Source organism: Sebastes fasciatus, chromosome 7 (assembly GCF_043250625.1).
Source record: "Sebastes fasciatus isolate fSebFas1 chromosome 7, fSebFas1.pri, whole genome shotgun sequence".
NCBI lineage: Eukaryota > Metazoa > Chordata > Actinopteri > Perciformes > Sebastidae > Sebastes > Sebastes fasciatus.
The window spans coordinates 4,807,551-4,831,596 of record NC_133801.1 but is presented as its reverse complement, the minus strand read 5'-3'; the positions used below and the strand labels follow the sequence as shown (position 1 = coordinate 4,831,596).

The 24,046-nt window shown below is 41.0% G+C and overlaps 3 protein-coding genes and 1 long non-coding RNA gene across 4 annotated transcripts; all 4 read left to right on the top strand.

Moving 5' to 3' along the window:
- The first annotated feature begins 1,491 nt into the window (after nucleotides 1-1,491).
- On the top strand, nucleotides 1,492-6,223 carry LOC141771161 (uncharacterized). Its single transcript, XM_074641138.1, has 4 exons — nucleotides 1,492-2,086; nucleotides 2,798-2,982; nucleotides 3,318-3,387; nucleotides 3,518-6,223. Exons 1-4 carry the CDS (start codon nucleotides 1,678-1,680, stop codon nucleotides 5,107-5,109), a joined length of 2,256 nt encoding a protein of 751 aa, XP_074497239.1. The 5' UTR covers nucleotides 1,492-1,677; the 3' UTR covers nucleotides 5,110-6,223.
- Nucleotides 6,224-7,292: 1,069 nt separating this feature from the next.
- LOC141771157 (uncharacterized) lies at nucleotides 7,293-12,109 on the top strand. Its single transcript, XM_074641135.1, has 4 exons — nucleotides 7,293-7,564; nucleotides 8,922-9,249; nucleotides 9,604-9,666; nucleotides 10,125-12,109. Exons 1-4 carry the CDS (start codon nucleotides 7,439-7,441, stop codon nucleotides 11,597-11,599), a joined length of 1,992 nt encoding a protein of 663 aa, XP_074497236.1. The 5' UTR covers nucleotides 7,293-7,438; the 3' UTR covers nucleotides 11,600-12,109.
- A 1,176-nt stretch (nucleotides 12,110-13,285) lies between these two features.
- Nucleotides 13,286-24,044, top strand: LOC141771156 (uncharacterized). Its single transcript, XM_074641134.1, has 8 exons — nucleotides 13,286-13,554; nucleotides 16,534-16,632; nucleotides 16,920-17,148; nucleotides 17,303-17,373; nucleotides 17,786-17,911; nucleotides 18,200-18,467; nucleotides 18,744-19,507; nucleotides 20,983-24,044. Exons 1-8 carry the CDS (start codon nucleotides 13,417-13,419, stop codon nucleotides 21,247-21,249), a joined length of 1,962 nt encoding a protein of 653 aa, XP_074497235.1. The 5' UTR covers nucleotides 13,286-13,416; the 3' UTR covers nucleotides 21,250-24,044.
- Nucleotides 13,602-15,183, top strand: LOC141771160 (uncharacterized). Its single transcript, XR_012594687.1, has 2 exons — nucleotides 13,602-13,720; nucleotides 14,681-15,183. It is a non-coding gene; the product is annotated as an uncharacterized LOC141771160 (long non-coding RNA).
- Nucleotides 24,045-24,046: the final 2 nt, after the last annotated feature.

Below are 24,046 nucleotides of genomic sequence, written 5' to 3'. Positions count from 1 at the left end.
TCCACATTCACAAGTGTAAATTTACAAAACAAAGCCTAATTTCTTTGTATTTATGAAGGAAATGGATCAATATATAGTGAACTTATTGTCATACTCTCACGTGTTGTTTTTTGTTTTTTATTTTATGTCGGTTTTGTTTAATTTCTGTTGTCCCTTTTATGTTTAGCACAGCTCTTTTCATGTTTTCTGCCATTACTTTGTATACAACCGCTGAGTTACAGGCGTCTCTTTCCCAATGTAAGTCTATATGCAAATATAGGTGGGTATGTTTAATTAGAAAACAATGGAACACTATATTTCTGTTACCTCATAAATATATAAATACAAATAAAATCAAGGAGTTTCTATTTAAAATTGTACTCAGGTACTACCCTGTTAAAGATAAGATTTACAAATTCTTTGTAACTGTTAACAACAGATGCACTTTTTGCAATTGTGAAGGGGAAACTATTGAACATGTGTTTGTAGATTGTTTTCATGCTACTTCTTTTTGGTTTCATTTACAGAGGAATCTCTCAAAACATTTCAAAAAGGATATCATACTAACACAGATTGAGATATCACTCATCATCAACAATCCCAGTTTTTCAGCAGATGAGATTTACATAATTAATTTGATTGTTATCCTAGCTAAATATTATATACATAAAATGATATGGCTTAAAAAAATACCCTCCTTTTTTATTTTTAAAGATACTGATTTTAAAATATATTTTATTGAAAACTCAAAAATTCAAAATTGACCAAAACTATTAAATTGTTTAGACATGTCAAATGTATTCCAATTGTTTAGCAGACCCCGAATGTTTTTTGTTTTTATTTGTTTGTTTTTTATTTTTTGTTTTGTTTTTATTCATCTTTTCTTTTCCTTACAGTTTATTTCTAATATATTTAATAATTTATTTTCATATTATTTTTATACTTTAAGGTTCAAGATTCAAGATTCAAAATGTTTGTCACGCCGGTTATACAGGTACAAACCTGTGAAATACGTTTTGCTGGGAAGCTCCATTAATATAATAAGTTATATTACATTTACATTACAATTACAAAAGGACATACTTTGTACAAGGACACATTAAGAACATATACATTAAGAACATATACAGTATAAGATGTATTTTTGTGTGAGAATTTTTTTGCAGAACTGTAATGAAGCATCTAAATATGCAAATATATTGTATTGAACTTTTGAAATAAAATATTATAAAAAACATTTTTAAGTCTGGAGAAAAAGCCAAAGGGCATCACGTGATGTACACGGAAGTAGTAGTACCACCGTTTGGCCACTACGAAAATAAAGTTCAACGACCGGCGCTCTTCCTGGGTGGCTTGGTTTATTCACACAAAAGTATGTTGAACGATAGTACACGTTATTGAGTATGAAGTGCATACTATATGATTTCTGACAAAGCCTTATTGATCTTAGTGGGGTGTAGTAGTGTGCTTTTATTTTGAAATGTATAGACGTGACACCGGAACCGGATGTGCAGCACGGAGTCTTTTCAGAAGCGCACAGACCGCCATATAGAAGACAGCGAACGTTACACGGAAGAAAGATGATTAAAGTCGAACTGACGCTGATTTAAGTTACTATTTAAGGTTAAATAATGTCTGTTATAATAATGTTCACTTGAGGAAACAGCCGGTTGAGTTTTTAATCCGACAGAAGCAACAATGGAGGCGAGGTTCGGCAGCGAAGTGGCGTCGCTCGTGGAAGTCGCCATCCGAACGACCGTGTCTGTGTTCAGAGACTTCTGGGCGAACGAGGCGCCGAACGCGGCAGAGTGGGACGAAGAGAAGTTCGTCGAGGTGCAGGAGGTGGAGAAGTGTCTGGTGGTTCAGATCCACAAAGTGTTCACGGAGTTCTCCTCGGAGCTGATGGAGGAGAACGAGGCTCTGCGGGTGAAGGTGGAGCAGCTGGAGGACGTGATGCAGAGGAAGGCTGGGCAGCTGGAGGAGGAGCTGGAGGCCAGAGTCTCTCAGCTGGGAAGAGAAATGGAGCAGCTGGAGAAGGAGCTCAAGAGCATCAGTGAGGGAGGACAGACACACAACATCACCATGATGCAGGACGGAGCACTGACAGGTGAGAGGCAGGACAGGTAGTCATCAATACCTGATCGATCACTCAGTCAGATTGAGTTTAAAAACACCTGTGAGCTGGGAGGACATGTCTGGATGTGGAGCTCAACAAAGCCATGGAGTTTAACTAACAGTCTGCAACTAACAATTCATTATAATATCGATTAGTTATACACCATATACCACTCTGATGATAGATAGATAGATAGATAGATGTACTTTATTGATCCCAAATTGAGAAATTATTGTGTTACAGCATAACCAGGCAATGCACAGGGACAGTAAATATACATATCAACACTAGAGATAGATATATCTATAGTATACACAATATAAAGAATACATTATAGATATACCAGACTATTACAGCTAGCTTAGAAAATATAAATATAAACATAGAATAACAATAACATACAATAGCAAGTTACAGTTTTAGTTTAAAATAAAATGAAATGTGCAAATTCTACATGTGCAAGATGTTTACAGGACTAAAACAGAGTCTGGTTAAGACTGAAACTATAAAGCTGAGTTCTCGGTTGGCCAGTGGTGAAGTGTTGTAAAGGGTTATCGCAACGCACAGGAAAGATTTCCTGTATCGGTCCTTGTGACAGCGAAGCGATGGTTAACATTAATTCATGAAATTAAGTTGAAGTTGAAGTCTCTCTCTCTCTGTCTGCTTTTGACCTCCTCCTTCCTTTTGATCCTCCGGTTTCAGGAGGAAGCACTAAAGCCGTTCACAGCTCCGCATCTGGAGACTGCTCCGCTTCAATGGTGCTGTTGGTGGATGCCTCCGATGAAACGGGAGCAACGCAGCTCATCTTCGATCCAGAAGCCTCGCCGGAGTCGACGCCTCAAGACGTCCCCAGTCCAGACTCCAGCGTCGTCGGTGGTGTCGAAAAGGTTGGATGTTTCTGTGCTGTTGTCTGGAAGCAGTCTTTAAAACTCTCACACCTGTCTGTCTACTTCTTCAGCTGCGTCTCAGTGATGTTTATTTCCCACTCTGGTGGAGATGCAGTGTGTACTTCAAGGGCAAAACAGACTGTACGATTAGAGTCGCTGTCTTTAAGCAAAAGACTGAGCCAACAATATTCTCAAATATTTCTAGTATCATGCTTCTATATTCATAGGAAGCATAATACTTAGAAAACTGTTCACTGTTGTGGTGCTGATTGAATGTCATTGAATGGAATCCGCCTTTTAAAATTAAACTCAAATTATATTCTCATGCATCACAGAAATCTGTGGAAGAGGCACCTTCAGGGAGAACGAGGAGGACCAGGAGAGCAACGTTTAAAGCTGAAGAAGGTATGATTAGATTTCAGACTGTTGCTTCTTACAGGAAGAGACCATAACATTAAAGTTTGGGGAAAAAATACTATTGAAATAAAATCTTCAATAATAATAATTAGACTCGTTTTTTTTCCTCTATTTTCAGCTTCTGCTTACAACAGCACAGAAGAGACAATCAAGACAGATGGAGGGCAGGGAAGAAGGCGTACTAGAAAAGAGTCCCGGACAGTGAAGCGGTTCTCCTGTGAACATTGTAACGCCGGTTTTCAGTGGAAAGGTGATTTGAAGAAACACATGAAGGTCCATAAGAAGCCTCTTCCGTGTGAGCAGTGTGGCAGAAGTTTCCTTGAAAAGAAGTCTCTGGAAAATCACCTTTCGCGTCACGAGGCGAGCAAAGCGCCCCGGCCCTTCCCCTGTCCTCGCTGTAAAAGATCGTTCCGAAAAGAGCAGTCGTTTCAGAATCACCTCAAGCGTCACCAGCAGCTGAATCCACCGAAGCCGTTCGCCTGCGATCAGTGTGGGAAAACATTCAGAGCTCAACTGTCTCTGGAAAACCACCTCCTACGCCACGAGAAGTGGAAGCAAAAGTTGAAGTGCCAGCTTTGCGACAAGACTTGCAGGACGTCGGTCCAGCTGAAATGTCACATGGCTGTGCACTCGGAAGAGAGGCCGTTCAGCTGTGCAACATGTGGGAAGGAGTTCAAGAGTAAAGACACCCTTCGCTTCCACCAGATAGTCCACTCCAACGCCAAAAAGTACAAGTGCACAATGTGCGAGGAGACGTTCAAATACGCCCACTCGCTGACCGTGCATAAGAGGAAACACACGGGCGTCACTCCGTTCATATGCACCGTGTGCAACAGGACATACAGGACCGGCACTGCTCTGAAGAGACACAGCGTCGTCCACACTGGGGAGAAACCGTTCACCTGTCACATATGTGGAGCGAGGTTCAGCCTGAATAACAATCTCAAGAGGCACATTCGCATCCACACAGGAGAGAAGCCGTTCACCTGCCCGGACTGCGGCAAGAGCTTCTCGGACAACACCAAGCTGAAGTCCCACATGCTCATCCACGGCGCCAGAAAACCTTTCATGTGTGATCTGTGCGGGAAAACCTTCCTCTTCAACTGCAGGTTGCAGATGCATCAGAAGTACGTGCATGTTGACAGGATCGAGGAAACGGACAGCACGCAAAGATTTCTCCAGATTAGAAAGAGAAACAAGTCGTTGGTTAAACCGTTCAGCTGCAAAATATGTCTGAGAGGTTTCAGCACCGCAGGCTCCCTCAAACTTCATGAAAGAGGCCACAATGAGAACAAGGAGTTCAACTGCAGCACATGTGGGAAGTCCTTCCATAACAAGTACTCTTTCGCCTATCACCAGAGAAGCCACGCGGGCGAGAGGCCTTTTGTCTGTGATGTGTGCGGGAAGAGATTCTTCCACACCGGCAGCCTGAAGCAGCACGAGCGGATTCACACGGGCGAAAAGCCATACAAATGCGACCAGTGCGACAAGTCCTTCAGAACAGACGGAAACTACTACAGACACTTGCGCATCCACACGGGCGAGAAGCCGTTTGAATGTTTGTACTGTCACAGGAAGTTCCACCAGTCAAACCAGCTCAAGTCTCACATGCAGGTCCACACAGGGGAGAAGCTGTACTCGTGCCAGCAGTGCGCCCGCGGTTTCTCCGATTCAAGGCAGCTCAAGAAGCACAGCTGTGACGGGCCGTAGGTGACGGGACGCTGCGGTGTGTTATCCACCAGAACCGGAGTTAATCTAATGACATCATAAATGAAACAGCGGTTTGTTGTGTTAAGGGAAATGACTTGTGTGTGGCTCAGTGCTGAAAATATTGCTTTACAAAAATAACTTTCATCTTCATAATCTGTTGTTGAGAGCTGGTACAATTCACTAAATCAATGTACCGCTTTATTGGCAGAAGATTTGTCTATTAAAAGGAGCAGTGTGTAGGATCTGGCGGAGTCGAGCAGATTGCAACCAACTGAAGTCTTTCTCATGTGCCAAGCGTGTAGAAGAACTACTGTGGCTGACTAGGCTTGTTGCGGTAGTCAGTGTTACCGGTGTTACACGGTGGTCGGACACACACAGATTACATTATGTTAACACCGCCCCCAGCGTCGTTTTTTTTGCTTTTTATTTTTACAGAAATAAAACCCATTTAGTTCATATCAGCGACGTGTTATCAATAGATAATCGGACGACGGACGCTACAAACTGACTCTCTGAAGACGACCCGCTCCCTGTGTAGATTATACACTAAAGAAAAAACATACTTAATATTATATTCCATTTCTGCCAATAGATCCCCCTAATTGTTACACACTGCTCCTTTAAATAAAAATTCAAAAAATACACTTGTGATAACTTCACAAAGGGATGCTTGTTTGTCCTCATATTATAAACTGGTAGCTTTTTGTTTTGGTTGTTAACTAAAGGGTTTTAACACTTCAGGGCTCTTGTTACTCTCACTTGTCATTACTCTTGATATGCTAGAGTTAAGGGATTAATCAAAAGTAATTAATACAGTAATCGATAGTAAAAGTAGTTGCAGCTCTGCTCTCATTCATGTTCATGGCATTTATGGTTCTAAACCATTTCTCTTCTCCAGTTGAGTTGATATTAAAGTGAAGTTTGCGGCTATTTTTGAATGGCAATTTTTTCTTAAAGATTTCCTATTAATTTATATTTTGTTCATTCATAATTAATCAATGAAATGCCATTTGGATGTAATTATTTTCCAACAAAAAAAAGTTGTGTGTGTTATTATATGTACATATTTTTTGTTTGTTATTGCAATTAAAGAACAATTTGCAATTGCAGCAACTTTTTTTTTTTGCTCAGTCTTTTTATTGGTATTCTTTACAAAATCCAATAAATCACAGAAATAATTGTATAAACAAATGATATCCCCCCCCATCCCTATAACAATATTACTGCACCATTAAATAAGCCGAGTTAATTTCATAAACAATTACATTTATACATATAAATGAATTATTATATGGGTTATAATTTAAGAGGAAAATTGAATTTTTAAAAGCGTTGTGTTCGTACAACAAAGAAGAGGTTGTGTATTTCAGTCTATGGGGTGGATTTGTGGAATGGGTTGGGTGATGGGTTGAAGCGGAGCACAAATATAAATCATTTTAATAAGCTATACAAAAAATATTTTTGGGAGGCATGTGATTGAGGAAGAGTTGTGATAAGGGTTGGTTTATATCTACTTTTTAACTCCGGATGGATTTGTGGGTTGTAAATAAACCTGGGATGCTGTTCATATATTTAATTTGGGATGTAAATAAATCTGGGATAGTTTATATATTATATTATATTATCATTCTATGATATATGAGTTATTAGAGGAGAAGTGAGGAAGGGGTAGGGAAATATAAGTTTTACTTCTACCTACTCCTTTTCGGAAACTATTACTCTTGTTTTGTTTATTATTATTTTGTATCTGTTTTTATTTATTTTTATGTTCGAAATAAAGTCTTTCATTCATTCATTCAATTAAATCCGATAGCAACATAAATGAAACACACAAAAAAAGGGAAAAGGGAAAGGATCAAAAAAACTAAAAGATAAGTAAATTAAAAATAATAATAAATAAATAAACAAAAAAAATAAGTATAAGTTGTGAACCATATATAATATGGGGTCAGCAGTTTAAAACATAAATTTCAGTTGTATCATTTTTTTCTATATAGATTAAAAAGGGTCTCCATATAGCATAACATTCCTGAGCACACCCTCTTGTGGTATACAGAGAATCTGCTCCAGTAAGAGTTTTATTTTGAAATCTGACTTTACCGTTGTGCTTACTTCCATTTCCGGGATCAGTGCAAGGCCTATTAAGGAGGCAAAGTGACGCGTCATGCGGTAGTCGAAATTGAGCCAATCGGAACGCAGGACCGCAGCTCCAGTTACACTGCGCATGCGTCGAACCTTCGTCATGTCTTATCCTCCTTCTATAGGTCTTGGATCAATGGCGCTAACTCTCCTCGTTTATCAGGTTTATCAGCGCTGTTTTAGGTAAAAAATGTCGGAAAACTTGGTGTTTTATTCAGAAACAAAGTCCATCATGGAGGCAGCCGTTAAGACCGCTGTTGATGTCGGGAATTCAAACAAAAAAACAACAACGAAGGAGCCAAATATGAGCCGAGAGGTGAGTCAACGGTCGGTTAATACCACTGTTACTGCTACCAGAGAGTCTGTTGAGCGGGTCAGACACAGAGAAGCTGGAGGAGATGAGACCGACGGGAAGAAATCAAGTCAGAGGGGCAACGAAACAAAGATGGCGGACTGTCATCACAGACAGTAGCTAGCTAAACATGTCAAGTTATGAGGGGAAACATAAGTTATTGGTACCGAATCAGCTGGGAATTGGCATAAATATTGGCACAGGCTCTTATTACAATTTCTTATTTTTTAATCATTGCATATGATGCTTTACTGGATTTATACAATTTCTGGTGGTGGGATGTACTCTACTCAAGGTAGAGGTACTTTACTTGGGTACTTTCTGCTTCACTACATTTATTTGACAATGACATTATTAACATTAATGCATCACTAATTATAATCCAATATTTTTTATTTAATTTTTTTCTGAAATGGGGCATCCTGCATAATGAGTACTTTTACTCTTGGTACATTAAGTTAATTTTGATGCTAATACTTTTGTACTTTTACTTCTTCCACTTCTCCGCATTTTTATTTACCCTGTGGTTTTATGTTATATATATATAGCACATCTTAATGGAAATATTTCTACATATTTCTTATATTTTCATTTATTTTTAATTGTATTACTTACTTATATTTCTTTACATATATTGTGTTTACACTGTATCATTATATACATAATTTACATGTTACATACTCCTTTATTTCTATTTCCTTACATTTCTTTATTTTTAAATATTTTATAAATTTCTGTAATTTGAAATACAACTCACAGTGATGAATCATTTTCTTTATCCACATCTGGTCCAAACACTATCATCAAAATTTAACCTGCAAATCTCGACATCCTTCAACTTTCTCCTCTGGACAGTGGTGGAAGGTAACGAAGTACATTTACTGAGGTACTTGTACTAGACTTGATTCCAGTGGTACTTAATACTTCAGCCTCACAACATTTCAGAGGAAATTACAGATATTTTACTTTTTACTCCACTACATTTATGTGACAGCTGACCCTCCCGCAATGATTTATACGTGTTAGGACTTACAAACAGTACTTTTTAAATAACTGATCAGGCCCAAATATGTCTTATTATCTAACATTTTACAAAAAAAAAAAGCAAAAATGTGAGAAAAATCCATTAAGTTAATGGATTAAATAACAGATCAGACAAACATAGGTCTAATTATCTAATATTCTACAAAAAGAAAAAAAATGAGAAAAATCCATGAAATTAATGGATAAAACAACTGATGAGGTGCGAATAGGTCTAATTATCCAATATTCTACTAAATAAATAAAATTGGATTTTTATTTATTTATTTTATCCTCACAGACAGATTTTGACAACATTGTGGAGATGTTGGCACGGGAGGCAACGAGAAAGATCAACGCCGTTTTCTCCCAACTGTCCTCAATGCTGCACAACGAAAACCAGACCCTGAAGGCCAGAGTGGGGCAGCTGGAGAGCGACCTGAAGACTACGACTGAAAACTTTGAAAATGCCAGAAAGTGGAGAGAAAATGTGCTGAACGGCTGCCCGGTGCTGTTTGAGCAGAGCGGCTTGATCTTCACCTTGAAGCCTTTTGGGAAGTTAAAAGTAAAGACGGAGGGAGTCACAGAAACAGCGCCTGCTGCTGGGACGGAGAGAGGACATGATTCTGGTGAGTTTACACTACAAACACTCAATGCAAGTCCTTCTGGGAAATAGTGGGAAGTTATGAGGAAAATAGGAAGTAGACATGACGACATGTGGAGGGGAAGTGGGTTCATCATAATAGGGTTGCAACTAACGATTTTAGTTAAAAATGTCTGTAGATATTCAGTTTAATATGATATATAAGAGAGAAAAGCAGGAAATCATCTAGTTTTGGAGAAAAATTTGATCCAGAAAAGCAGCATATTATTATTTTTAATATTATTATTGTTATTATTATTACTGGGAACAGAACATTTACAGTTGACTAACTGACTGATGTGTCTTTGTTTGTATTCTTTACTATTCATTTCTTGTTCAGACGATGGAGAAGCAACGCAGGAGGTGGATTCTGAAGCCGAGTCCTCACCGGTCGGTAGACAAGGTGAGATTATATAAGTATAGTTATGTGTGTATAAATGTGGACGTATATGATGTCTTCATGTAGTTATGTTGTGGTGTTTAGTGCATTAATGTATTTATGTGAGGCTCTGTACTGACCGTGGCAACAACTTGATCTACTTTAAATCTATTTGAAATAGTTAATGTGAGAGTAATCCACATTAAAACACAGGAAGAAAGACAAATAGTAAACATATTAGAATAACAGGTAAATGCAATGATGTTTGGGACTTTGACCCTTAGACCTCACAGTAATTATGTAAGTTTTAATATGTAATTGATGAGGAGTTCATTGAGTCAAATAATGATCTACGTGCCAAAATCAGGGCTGTCATTCGATTAAAATATTTCATCAGGATTAATCGCACATTTTTAATCTGTTCATAATGTACCTTAAAGGGTGATATGATAACTTTTATCTTTTTGTCTCTCTCTGTCTAGACACCACAGAGGATTGTAACCCAACAATCACGGCAGAATCCAAAACCGCAGACAGACAAAACACTCAGGAAGCAGAACTCAGGAAGAAAGCAAAGTTGTTTGTATGTGATGTCTGCAACAAGAGCTTCAACCGGCAGTTTCATCTGACGAAGCACATGAACACTCACAGAGAGCAGAGGCCTTTCGCCTGCGACCAGTGCCCGAGAAAATTCAGGAATACGGCGACTTTTGAGTACCACCTGCTGCGGCACGAGGAGAGGAAGTACGCTACCTTCACGTGCCAGCTCTGTGAGAAGACGTTCAAAAACAAAATGTACCTGAAGACTCACCAGCTGGTGCACACAGACACGAGGCCGTTCACCTGTTCCACCTGTGGGAAGGCCTTCAAATCTAAACAAACCCTGCTGGCTCACCAGGTCGTACACACCGTTGAAAAGTCGCACAAATGCTCGGAGTGCGGGGAGAGTTTCAGATACGCGATCACACTGCAGAGCCATAAAAGCATCCATACTGGTGAACAGCCTTACAAATGCACGGTGTGCGGCAAAGCTTTTGTAAAGAGGAGGTCGCTCAGGACGCACCAGTCGGTCCACAGAGGGAAAATCTATACATGTGAGACGTGTGGAGCGGGCTTCACCCTGCAGCACAACCTGAAGAGACACATTCGTATTCACACAGGTGAAAAACCCTTCAAATGTAACGTCTGTGGGAAGAGTTTCATTCAGGACAACAAGCTGAAATCTCACATGCTTCTTCACGGCGCCTCCAAGTCCTTCATGTGTGACCTGTGTGGAAAGACTTTTCTGTACAACTGCCAGCTGCAGAAACACCAGAGAGTAACTCATGATGAAAGAGACGGTCAGGTCATCGGACGACGGACTCGAGAGCGAGGTAACCGCAGAGTCATCTGCCGACGGGACAGAACGACGGTAGACGTGACGCCGTTCAGCTGCAAGAGCTGCCGAAAGGGCTTCGACACCGCGAGTTCTCTGAGAAGGCACGAGCTCATTCACGCAGCTCAGATGCAATACAACTGCGACACGTGTGGGAAGTCTTTTTTCTACAAGGCGACGTACGACTACCATCAACGGATCCACTCGGGAGAGCGTCCGTTCGGTTGTGACGTGTGCGGGAAGACGTTCATCATCCCTCAGGCTCTCAAGTCCCACAAGCTGCTGCACACTGGGGAGAAACCACATACATGCCAGCAGTGCGGCAAGGCCTTCAGGATCTACACTAACTACCTCCGACACCTACGAGTGCACACGGGGGAGAAGCCCTACGAGTGTGAAGTTTGTGGAGTGAGGTTCAGGCAGCTCGGACACGTGAAGTTTCACATGCAGGTCCACACGGGAGAGAGACCGTACTCCTGCAGCAGCTGTGGACTCGGATTCTCTGACTCAAGGCTGCTCAAGAAACACAACTGTGCTGAAAAATACCAGAAAATGTTGGGGAACGCAGTCACTACATCCTGAAACTGAGCACCTGGTGACAATAACAACAATGCAGCAGTGATTTATTTTGTATTCTTACCTGTGGTAGATCTTACATTAATATTTCCTGTCAATACAAAACACACAGTCCTGAAATGTATTGGATAAATATACCTATTTATAATAATCACACTATTAATGATTGAGTCATATTGATCATAACTGTGTTGGCTACAGATGTATGTAGTGTTGCAGTTCCTTACTTTGGCCGCTGGGGGGGCAGTGAACACATATTTATGAAGTCTTGCATCAAGTCAGACACAATGCAATACTACCACTTCCTGTTGAATATTCAAAAATAAATCAAGAAACTGCATACTTTGATGTACTTGTATTAATGTATTTACATGGGAAAGTCGTGATCACACTTACACAGTAGAGCTACTCATTACTGAAGTGCATGAGTACTTGTAAAGTAATAATAATAATACATCAGGTTTATATAGCGCTTTTCAAAGTTATCTAAGATGCTTTACATACTATAGAATAAAATAATATAAAAAAAAACAAGTAGTAAACTTAACTTTACTTTAGTCTTTTCCTCTCAGGCAACTTCTTCTTACATCTCAGAGACAAATATTGTACTTTTTACTTCACTATTTGACAGATTTATATACTTTACAGATTTTTGCACACAAAAAATATGAAGAGCTTATAAAGTATGATATTGTGTTATAACTTAAACTACCTAGGCCTAACAGAAAATTAATTGGCAACCATTTTATTATTATTTATTCATTTTTCATGCAAAAACATTTCATGGTTGCAGCTTCACAAATATGAAGATTTGCTGTTTTTATTTTAAATAATTTTGAGGTTTGTACTAATTTTCATGTCTTTTACATTATAAAGCAGGCTTAAGTGCTTTATAAATACTGTGAAAGTATTAAAACGCTCAATATACGGAAAAATGCACAGCCCGTATTCAGAAACTGTGTGTTTGAAACAAGCCGTTAGGATTTCTGTCTATTTGTGATGTCACAAATATACAATATATAGATCATCACACGGTTTTAAACATAAACATTCTAAATGTGTCCCAGTTTATTTCCTGTTGCCGTGTATGTTAATAACATCAGCTGACAGGAAGTAAACATGGACCCAAACTGTTGCCTAACAACGTAATTCCGTTGAAATGCACTAAAATGGAGCGTTTCAGACAGAGGGTAAATACAGGTATATTCAGACAGACAGTATGAGGAAAATAATGTGTTTTTTGAACATTAAAGCATGTAACGATGTTCTAGTAGAAACACAAAATACAAGTATGAACCTGAAAGTGAGCACGATATGGGACCTTTAAAAACTTTGAAGATATCACATACATTCATTGTTTTCATAGCTTTTTTGTTTCGTGAGGAAGAAATCGTCGACAGATATTGATTTATTTCCTTCATAAATACAAAGAAATCAGGCTTTTTTTTTTTTGGTAAATTTACACTTGTGAATGTGGAACTTTGCAAAAATCAAAATTAGATTGATAAGAAAAAATTAGATTAAAAAGAAAAAATGCATTACTGTCTTTGTCACCCAAAATAAAAACATGAACCTGAAAATGAGCACGATATGTCCCCTTTAAGTAAAGGATGAATACTTGCTCCACCACTAAGTGCTGAATAGAACTGTAGTTAAGTATGCGTGCTTTTATTTTGAAGAACATGAACCGGTGAAGATGAAGATCCGGTTGTGAGAGGTTTTCTCTTCTTTTTTCACCATAACGAAAATATTGTAGCAGCAAATGCTTTTTATTTTATATAGAACAGAAACTAAACTCACAGCTGACACATTAAGGTGTCAGGATGTCAGATCTGCAGGATCAGGTCGGATCCATCATGGAGATAATGGTGAACACGACGCTGACAGAAATGACCAAAGTTATCTCATCAACTCCTCCAGAAGTGACTGAAAACACACCTGAGTCCTCTCAGGATGAGCAGGTAGGTTACCCCGTCGGTTACTCAGTGTGTCGGTGCTGTTCGGTGTCGGTTAACCTCCTCTCTCTCCGGTGCTCAGCCTCTCCTCCTCTCCTCCTCTGTTGTCTGAACAACCAGCTGATCATAGAAATAGATGCATCTTTGTTCGCCATTTTGAGCTGTGCAGCAGGTCTGAGGCCTATCTACCTGCTGTATGTCTACAAGAGCTGTGCAGCAGGTCTGAGGCCTATCTACCTGCTGTATGTCTACAAGAGCTGTGCATCAGGTCTGAGGCCTATCTACCTGCTGTATGTCTACAAGAGCTGTGCAGCAGGTCTGAGGCCTATCTACCTGCTGTATGTCTACAAGAGCTGTGCAGCAGGTCTGAGGCCTATCTACCTGCTGTATGTCTACAAGAGCTGTGCAGCAGGTCTGAGGCCTATCTACCTGCTGTATGTCTACAAGAGCTGTGCAGCAGGTCTGAGGCCTATCTACCTGCTGTATGTCTACAAGAGCTGTGCAGCAGGTCTGAGGCCTATCTACCTGCTGTATGTCTACAAGAGCTGTGCAGCAGGTCTGAGGCCTATCTACCTGCTGTATGTCTACAAGAGCTGTGCAGCAGGTCTGAGGCCTATCTACCTGCTGTATGTCTACAAGAGCTGTGCAGCAGGTCTGAGGCCTATCTACCTGCTGTATGTCTACAAGAGCTGTGCAGCAGGTCTGAGGCCTATCTACCTGCTGTATGTCTACAAGAGCTGTGCAGCAGGTCTGAGGCCTATCTACCTGCTGTATGTCTACAAGAGCTGTGCAGCAGGTCTGAGGCCTATCTACCTGCTGTATGTCTACAAGAGCTGTGCAGCAGGTCTGAGGCCTATCTACCTGCTGTATGTCTACAAGAGCTGTGCAGCAGGTCTGAGGCCTATCTACCTGCTGTATGTCTACAAGAGCTGTGCAGCAGGTCTGAGGCCTATCTACCTGCTGTATGTCTACAAGAGCTGTGCAGCAGGTCTGAGGCCTATCTACCTGCTGTATGTCTACAAGAGCTGTGCAGCAGGTCTGAGGCCTATCTACCTGCTGTATGTCTACAAGAGCTGTGCAGCAGGTCTGAGGCCTATCTACCTGCTGTATGTCTACAAGAGCTGTGCAGCAGGTCTGAGGCCTATCTATCTGCTGTATGTCTACAAGAGCTGCAGCTACAGGTTAACCTGCTGCAACCTGCAACCTGCAGCACTGCATCTGTTTTAATGAAGATCAGATCAGATATTCCTTTATTAGTCCCACAGTGGGGAAATGTGCAGTGTAAAGCAGCAAAGAGGATAGTGCAAAACAACAAGATGCATCATCTAACACAGTAAAAAAAGAGATAAACAAAGTGTAACAAAATATTATCCATTTAAATAGGTCTAATTATCCAATATTCTACGAAAAAAACGAAAAAAACAAACATTAAATTAATGGATTTAATAACAAATCAGACCCACATAGGTCTAATTATCTAATATTCTTCTAAAAACACAATAATTTAACAAAAATATGTTAAAATAATACAAATTTGTGATGCATTAACATCAATCTAAATACTGTCTACCTCTAAAGAGTCTTGTTAAAATAAACAAAGTGTAACAAAATATGAACCATTTAAATAGATCTAATTATCCAATATTCTACTAAAGAAATTGAGAAAAATCCATTAAATTAATGTATTAAATAACTGATCAGACCCACATGGGTCTAATTATCTAATATTCTACTAAGAAAGCAATAATTTCAAAAAAATCTAATAAAATAATACAAATTTGTGATGCATTAACATCCGTCTAAATACTGTCTACCTCTAAAGAGTCTTGTTAAAATAAACAAAGTGTCACAAAATATGAACCATTTAAATAGAAGGAAGTATAAAAATAGGAGCCGTATATACAGCATTGACAATAAACAGACTATTAACAAAATTGCACAAGTGGAAAATGATATTGCATTAATTAACAGTTAGCTACATTAAAGACAGGTGTCTAACTGGAATGCAGACATGACAACACAGCTACATATGTTTAATGTAGTTAGCTAATATCAGAAGCCTGTGAAAGAGGTACTCAGATGTAGCAGTACCTCAATGTAGAAATACTAATGTTGCAAGTAAAAGTCCTGCATGCAAAACTTTACTTAAAGGGCCCATATTGTAAAAAGTCCACATTCATTTGATAGTTGTAGTTACTTTGCAGACACAGATTAATAATACAAAATATAATCAACAAATGCATTAATAATGTATTATTATACCTTAAAATACGATAAGAACCTTATCAGCTGCAACATTAAAGGTCCCATATTGTAAAAAGTAAGATTTTCATGTCTTTTACATTATAAAGCAGGTTTAAGTGCTTTATAAATACCGTTAAATTTCAAAATGCTCAATATAAGGAGAAATACACACAGCCCTATTAAGAAATTGTGCGTTTGAAACAAGCCGTTAGGATTTCTGTCCATTTGTGATGTCACAAATATACAATATTTAGACCATTACACGGTTTTAAACGTAAATATTTCTAAATGTGTCCCAGTTTATTTCCTGTTGCAGTGTATGTAAATAACACCAGCTGACAGGATGTAAACATGGACCCAAGCTGTTGCCTAGCAACGCAATGGGTTGCCATTCCGTTGAAATGCGCTAAAACGGAGCGTTTCAGACAGAGGGTGAATACAGGTTTATTCAGGCAGACAGTACGAGGAAAATAAAGGCTTTTTTGAACATTAAAGCATGTAATCATGTTCTAGTAGAAACACAAAATACAGGTATGAACCTGAACATGAGCACGATATGGGACCTTTAAAAAATATTTGACATATAATAATATAATATATAAGAAGAATACTAGCCGTAATTGATTTCATAGTAAGGAAACAGGAAGAAGATAATCATAACATTGTGTTTTTGCGATCATTTCATTATATTCTTCTAAAATGTATCACCAGATTAGTAAGTGTCTGTGTTGTTCCCATCAGGTGATCCAGTTCAGCGTCTTCATGACGTCTTTGGCTCGAGATGCTGTGGAGAAGATCTGCCAGCTGTTCCACGACTGTTCCTCTCTGCTGCAGTTAGAAGTGCGTCACTTTAATGTATTCGGGCACATGGGACGACTGTTTTTCCCTCAAATATGATGGAGTCTACTTGATATAGTATGATAAGAAAAACAGACTTTTCAGCCAAACGTTTTGTGCTTAGGCGAGCCCAGAGAACACTTCCACCAAAGGAAATTAAACATTTCAGTTGTGGGTACAAATGGGTTAAAGGAATAGTTACCACTGTACAAACTGTTTCATATCATCTCACAGTAAAGATCGGCATATTGCTCCGTTTGTCATTTAAAGGTTTGTGTTTGTGTTTGTAGGTGACACAGGGTGTTGCAGAGATTGAGGACCTGAGGAGGAGACTGGAGGTGGCAGAGACGGAGCTGAAGCTGGTGCTGGAGGGCAGCGTAGGCCAGACGGAGGTGGAGGAGCTGACGGAGTTGACGGAGGGAAGCAGCGGAGAGACGGAGGGCCGGGTGCCTCCGACCAACGGAGCAGAAGGAGAGCCCGTCCAGAGCCAGCAGCGCTCGGGGAGGAAGACTCGTAGAGGTGATGACATTATCCTTTCACTGAGTTGCTTATGATATATTCTGACACATGTTGATATTAAAGAGATAGTTTGGGTGTTTTGAAGTGGGGTTGTATGAGGATCAGTGTGTTATATAGTAAATATACTAATAAACAACGTTCTGGATTTTTACAGTTGTGATTAGCGGAGATGCTGGAGTGAAGAGATCGCCCATAATTCACCTGTGGAAAGGCAGAACGTACGAGGTAAAAGCTGTTCTGAAATCCTTTATTGAGGTTGAACTGGGTTTTATATTGGTCTCTCTTTCCCACTTCCTGTTCCCTTCCTCACACTACTTTAAGACTTTTTAATTACGATGATGGATTTCTAAAGAAATGTGGCCAAAATAAGATCCGAAACGTCAAAGATAAAGTTTTTGAGTTTCATTGAAATGTTTTTGCATTGTTTTATTGGTAAACTATATGGCCAAAAAAAATGCAGACACCTGACCAATTATAACAAAACCTGTTTCTGAAGAACACTACCAACCATAGCTTTAAGGTGCCTGAACCTGAACATGAGAAACCGACGTTGACCCAGAGGACACAACATGATGTGGAAGTTCACTAGGCCACCCAGACACTCTGTTTTCACTCTTCAATATGTCCATACTCTCAGGAAAGTGTCCAAGCTGTGATAATAAAGGAGGAAGGATTGGAGGCGTTCGCTGACCAGGCGTCGTCTGATGCCGGTCAGTACAGAGATGATCAAGGCCAGGACGATGACGACGACCCAGACTACCAGGTGCATTTCATGAATACCTGTTTCATTTTGTATTTTTTGTCTGTGTGTAATTTTGTATTGCTTTTTGTGTCCCCCTTTATTACGTAAAGAATTGAACATGCATACATGATCCATCTACTGCTAAAGAATGGTGGTTTAAATTGCCCCTATGTGTTAATGTGATGAACTACACCTCTTAAATGGAGATGTCTGCATTCTGTCCAGTGTATGCAGCCCACCGAAACAAGAAATGGAGCAATGAGTTTGGAGGAAATGAATAAACAATTTGTGCATTTTCTCTTTTCTCAGTTGGAGCCAGAAGATCCAGATGACGGCGACCCAGGAGTCACCACCAGACCTAAACGTGTTGTAAAGCCCCATCGAGGTCGAGCGAAGAGGGAGAGTCACAACCAGCAGCCTCTGAGCTGCAAACACTGCAGGAAAACCTTCACCAAGCTGCTGCAGCTCAAAGCTCACCAGGTCGTCCACGGGACGGAGAAGCCCTTCCTGTGCTCTCAGTGTGGCCGAGGCTTTTCATTCCAGCGAAGCCTCGACGCACACAGGCTTCTTCATACGGGTGAGTGTTGTAATACAGTAGGGGGGGGGCATAAGGACTCCACAAGTAGCCGTGGAGTCCTTATGCCCAACCATACAGTGCCTTAAAACCAAAACAATGAGCTAAAAGTGGCTGAAAGGCTCAGTAGAAGTGCAGAACAGGCGATAATTGTCTTTGTCAGTGCAAGAGACCCCTTTCACGTTACATCCAGCCATTTGATATATTTTCATTGAAAGGGTTTATTATACCTTTGAGTATGCCACATTCTCTCACAATACTCGTTGCTCCCATATCCAGGTGAACGGCCACACACCTGTGATGTTTGTGGGAAGGGTTTCACCATGAAGCAGCTGCTGAGGAACCACCAGCGTCTCCACGCTGAGGTCCGTCCGTTTTGCTGTGAACAGTGCGGTAAGAGCTTCTACCGAGCCCACGGGCTGAAGATGCATCAGATGGTCCACACGGGAGAGCGCGCCTATAGCTGCCAGTACTGCAACAAAAGCTTCACGATACCAGGTAACCTGCAGCGCCACCTGCGCATACACACGGGGGAAAAGCCGTACAGGTGCAAGACTTGTGGCAAAAGCTTCAACCAGGCCGACACTCTGAAAGGCCATCAGCGGATACACACCGGTGAGCGTCCCTTCAGCTGCGAGACCTGCGGCAAATGTTTCATCCAGAAGAGTGCCTTAAAGATGCACCAGAAGTCTCACTCGTCCTACTTGTCTCACTCAGGCGAGAAGAAGCCGCGGGACTGCGTAGCATGCGGCATTACGTTGGCCTGCGTCGACTCGCTTCGCAAACACCTCCTGACGCACACGGCGACTTTTCCGTGTATTTGTTTGCTGTGCGGCCAGCGGCTCAGCTCCATCATTGACCTGCGCTCGCACCAGCAGGAGCACACGGTAGAGAGGCCTCACAGCTGCGGCCTCTGTGGGAAGAGCTTTAAGTCGTCAAGTTACCTGAAGATTCACCTGAAGACGCACAGCGGGGAGAAGCCCTTTGCCTGCCACATCTGCGGTCGCAGGTTCACACAGCACAGCAGCCTTAAATCACATCAGGTAGGTCTGCGTTGAGTTTTGTTTTTGTGATGGAAAGGTTCAACAGTAAAGTGAAAAGATATCCCCATCCCTTTGATTTACTGTGTTTGACATAAAAACAGGAATATGTTGCTGGTTTGGAGCGACAGCCACGTTTGAGCTGCTAAAAACAAAAGGTGGGGCTCATTTCTTAAAAATGAGCTTTAGGCAGACAAAGAATTTTTTCAGACCTACATTTTAGTAGCTTTTAAAAAGATTGATAAGTTGTTTGTAATTAGTAAAACAGCATCTACCCCAACAGATACTAAAAAGGAGAGCTCACAGACCTTGTGTTAAGATGACACTGAAAACCCTCCGTGCTGACGTTGCTCTTCTGTGTGGTTACTGATGCAACAGAGCAACACTTCCTGTCAACAGTGATGTTGGTTGAATAAATAAGGAACAAACAACTTTCAACTTTATTTGACCCTTCTGGTAAATCCAGTCTTATGTAAACACGAGCTGAGTTCATTTCTTTACAGCCATGAGTATAGTTAAAGAAAGGTTGGAGGGCAGTGTCAGCCACACGTAGTGTCTGCAGCAGTATATCGTGGTTGACCATGTGATGCTTTGGCATCTTTGATCCGATGGGCCTCGTGCAAGAACCAGTCATAAGAAACATGTTTTGTTCTTAAGTTGCTTGTATGAGTGATTTAAGAGAGTTTATGGCGTTCACCAGTTTTCTCGTACTCGTTAATATTCTCTTAGATACGAATGAAATCCTTGAGTGTTCCAGACCTGTACAGATATTGAAATCATGCCTTAATCTGAATACATTTGAAGTTTAGACACGATACCAATAATATATATAAGACACACTTCATGCAAAATTAAAATCTGCGTAGAAAATAAGTGCTGAAAACATTTGAAAAGACGGTCCAGCCCTGTCTGTCTCTCACCGGCCCTCTCTGTGTGCGCTGGTTAGTTAAACTTGAACTTGAACTTCCACTGCAGCCTACTCCATCGCTATTGTTGCGGCTGTAAAACGGTGAATTGTTCTGAGCGACACAACCCCGCATAATGACTCATTTCACTATCAGAGTTTGATCGATTTGGTCTAATAATAGAGCCTTCAGCGAACAGCAATTATATAAACTCACCGGCATTTACGATGTCTGTTATTGATGACAGGTGCCCACGGACGGCTACAATAAGTCTTTCCTTCTTTTCTGATTCAATAACGTCTGGATGTAAGAGACGTCAGGAGAATCTCGATGGTGATAGGCTCATGTGACAGCCGCACACAAATATCTCGCTCGAATTGTGTTTGTGTCTTTGCATTGACTTTGTATGTAATCATGAGACACGTTTGGACTGAACACACCATAAGAATCCAAAACATTTCTCGCAAGAGGTTCGATGTGGTTTAAATCTTTATACAAGACCTTACAATATTAACATCCTACATCTGAAAATGATTTCAGTTACAGTTTGTCTTTTAACCTTCCTCTCCAAAGGTTGTCCACACAGGAGAGAAACCGTTCAGCTGCGACACATGTGGGAAATGTTTCAGCAACACAGGAAACCTGAACAGACACCAGCGCATCCACACCGGGGAGAAGCCGTTCAGCTGTGAGACGTGCGGGCGCAGCTTCAACCAGGGCAACAGTCTGAAAGCCCACCAGCAGATACACACCGGGGAGAAACAGTATATGTGCGATAAGTGTGGGAAGAGTTTCTCCTACCTGAGGAACCTGAAGGACCACAAGTGTTTCTACGTCTGAAGCTAAACTCTGATGAGACGTCTGCCTTGGTGACAGAGCGCTCAGGCTTCCCTGTACCTGTTGTGACTGGATCGACAATAAAAGAAGACTTTGCTGTGAAAGTGTTTTTGGTGATTATGAAGTTTGGTTTTCCAGATTTGATTTGTTTCACTGCAAAGCTATCCTCAAAGAAAGTGGTGGGGATAGCTGCAGTGTGGAGTTAAAAACATACTTGGCAGGTGATTGGATGAACCATCTGTCAATCAAACTGTTACTGAAGCCAGTCAGGAGAAGAGCAGAAACACCTTTTCCATCGAGAAAAGCCTTCAGTGCCGTTCTTTGTTCTTCTTTCAATGAAGACATACACTCCAGTTCTGATATAACTGATGCTATTGAAGCTACGCTAACCTTTTTACATGCATCCACTATTATTGTTTTGAACCAACAGTCACCTCCGTGTTGTGTCACACCCACCTAAACTACGCCCTTAGCCACCAGAAGCTCCTCACAGGACACCGATTGGTCCAATCACTGGCTGGCCCAAGTAGGTCTATCTGCAGATCCACAGTACTACAGGACACGCCTACTACAGGACACGCCCTCCAAACAGTCGCAGTTCTGTTAGTTCAGGCACCAAAACTACATGGTTAGTTTTATGAAAACATCATGGTTTGGGCTAAAATAAATATGCGATGCTGCATTCCTTTTACCGTGGAAATCGGAAGTCGGAGCTGGGAATGACATGACACCCAACAAGCAACATGTCCAGAGATAGAAGTTGGACAGTACAGTGTTTACGACTGATTTAATGAGACACATATAAACCAGAAGTGCTGATAAACAGTATATTACTACTGTTGATGCAAGGATTTTAAGGTCGAGGCTCGTCCGACTTTCGGAGTTGGAAATCCGACTTAAGGGGTGTTCCAGTTGAAATTTCCGACTTCCCAGTTCAAATGGAGCGCAGCATTAATCCCAGAAGTTATTTTGGGGAACGTGTCTTGTAGTAAAGCAGACGTGTCTTGTATTTAAATAGACGTGTCTTGTATTTAAATAGACGTGTCTTGTAGTAAAGCAGGCATGTTGTGTACCCTGCCAGACTACAGATAGACCCTTCTCTGCTGGCCAAACACAAATGAATTACTTGAAGCCTGACAAAATGGATTCTCGTCTGATCTTGTTATATTGCGAGAATCTAGCAGCCATCCAAGGTAACTCTCTCCCCCCATTTCTACTCTGTTCTCTGTCAAATAAAGGTGAAATTGCTAAAACAAATAATCTTACAACATACTGGACACAAGTGCAAAAAAAACCCCCCAAAACTTGCACTTCCCCTTTATATCGAGGTAGTTTAACACCCAGGTGTAAAGGGACCTTCACGTGACGTTATCAAGCAGCAGTCAGTGAGGGAGTGTGCTAGCAGCCGTCCTTTTCAGATGACATCAAATTTAGCAGGACTCCATAAATACACTACACAGAATGACACTACGCGTCTACACAATGATTCAACTTACACAAACTTAAAACGGTGTGAGACAGACAGACGGGAGACGAACGACAAAAAGCGACATACACAGGCACAATCACATCCAGACACATGGACTGATGGGTAGGGGGAAGGAGGGGGCTACGGGTAAGCAGATGAGAAAAGATGTGTTTTGAGGCGGGACTGGAATGTGGTGAGGGAATCGGAGTCTCTGATGAGATTGGGGAGTGAGTTCCAGAGCTTGGGAGCTGCCCTGGAGAATGCTCTGTCCCCAAAGCTGCGGAGTTTGGACGTGGGGGTGGAGAGTAAACCAGCCGAGGTGGATCTGAGGGACCGTTGAGGTTGGTAGGGGGAGAGGAGTTCAGAGAGATAGGGGGGTGCAAGTTGGTGGAGGGCTTTGTAGGTGAGGGTCAGGATTTTGTAGGAGATCCGGTGGGAGACGGGGAGCCAGTGAAGGTCTTTCAGGACTGGGGTGATATGATGCCATGATTTGGTGTGGGTGAGGAGTCGGGCAGCTGCATTCTGGACCAGTTGTAATTTATTTATGGAGGTGTTGCTGATGCCATAGAGGAGTGAGTTGCAATAGTCAAGGCGGGAGGAGATGAAGGCGTGAATGAGTTTCTCTGCTGTAGGGGGTGTGAGGGACGGACGGATTTTTGCGATATTGCGAAGGTGGAAGAAGGATATTTTGACCAGTTGGCGGATGTGGGGCTCAAGGGAGAGGGTGGAGTCGAAGATCACGCCAAGGTTAAACCTGTTAGCACCACATCTGTAAGAACAGACACCTCGTTAAAGTCCAGCTGTGTAGGCTTCTAAAAAAAAAAACCTGTCGCTTTAATTGAAGTTTTTGACTCGGAGATCAATGTGGCAAATGGATTTAAAAGTTTACAAGACGTTTTCATTACGTTCCCCAGTTTTACTAGAGGTATCATAAACAATCTCACCAGACACAATTTAAAGTTAGCAGTATTTTGCTGACAGATGTTAAATGATATCCCTGATAACATCTAACACTATGTAAGTATCTGAGTGTAACTGACTGAACAACCCTATTTAAGTTGTAAGACCAGTATTATAATGGTTTAACCAACTTGAAGAGTGATTTTTTTTCTTGTTTCAGAGGATGATCTTGAATAGATAATATAATGAAATACAACAGTGAGTTTTTGGAAACGAAGTTGCGTTAGAAGAGCCGATGTGCTGACAGAGAACAATACAATGATTTTGTAAGAATGTTTCACCTGTAACTTCTCTTGTGGAGTGTATATTTGTTATATCTCAACTTTGTGACTGTGAGTCAAAATGATAAACACCGACATTTAAATCTTGAGT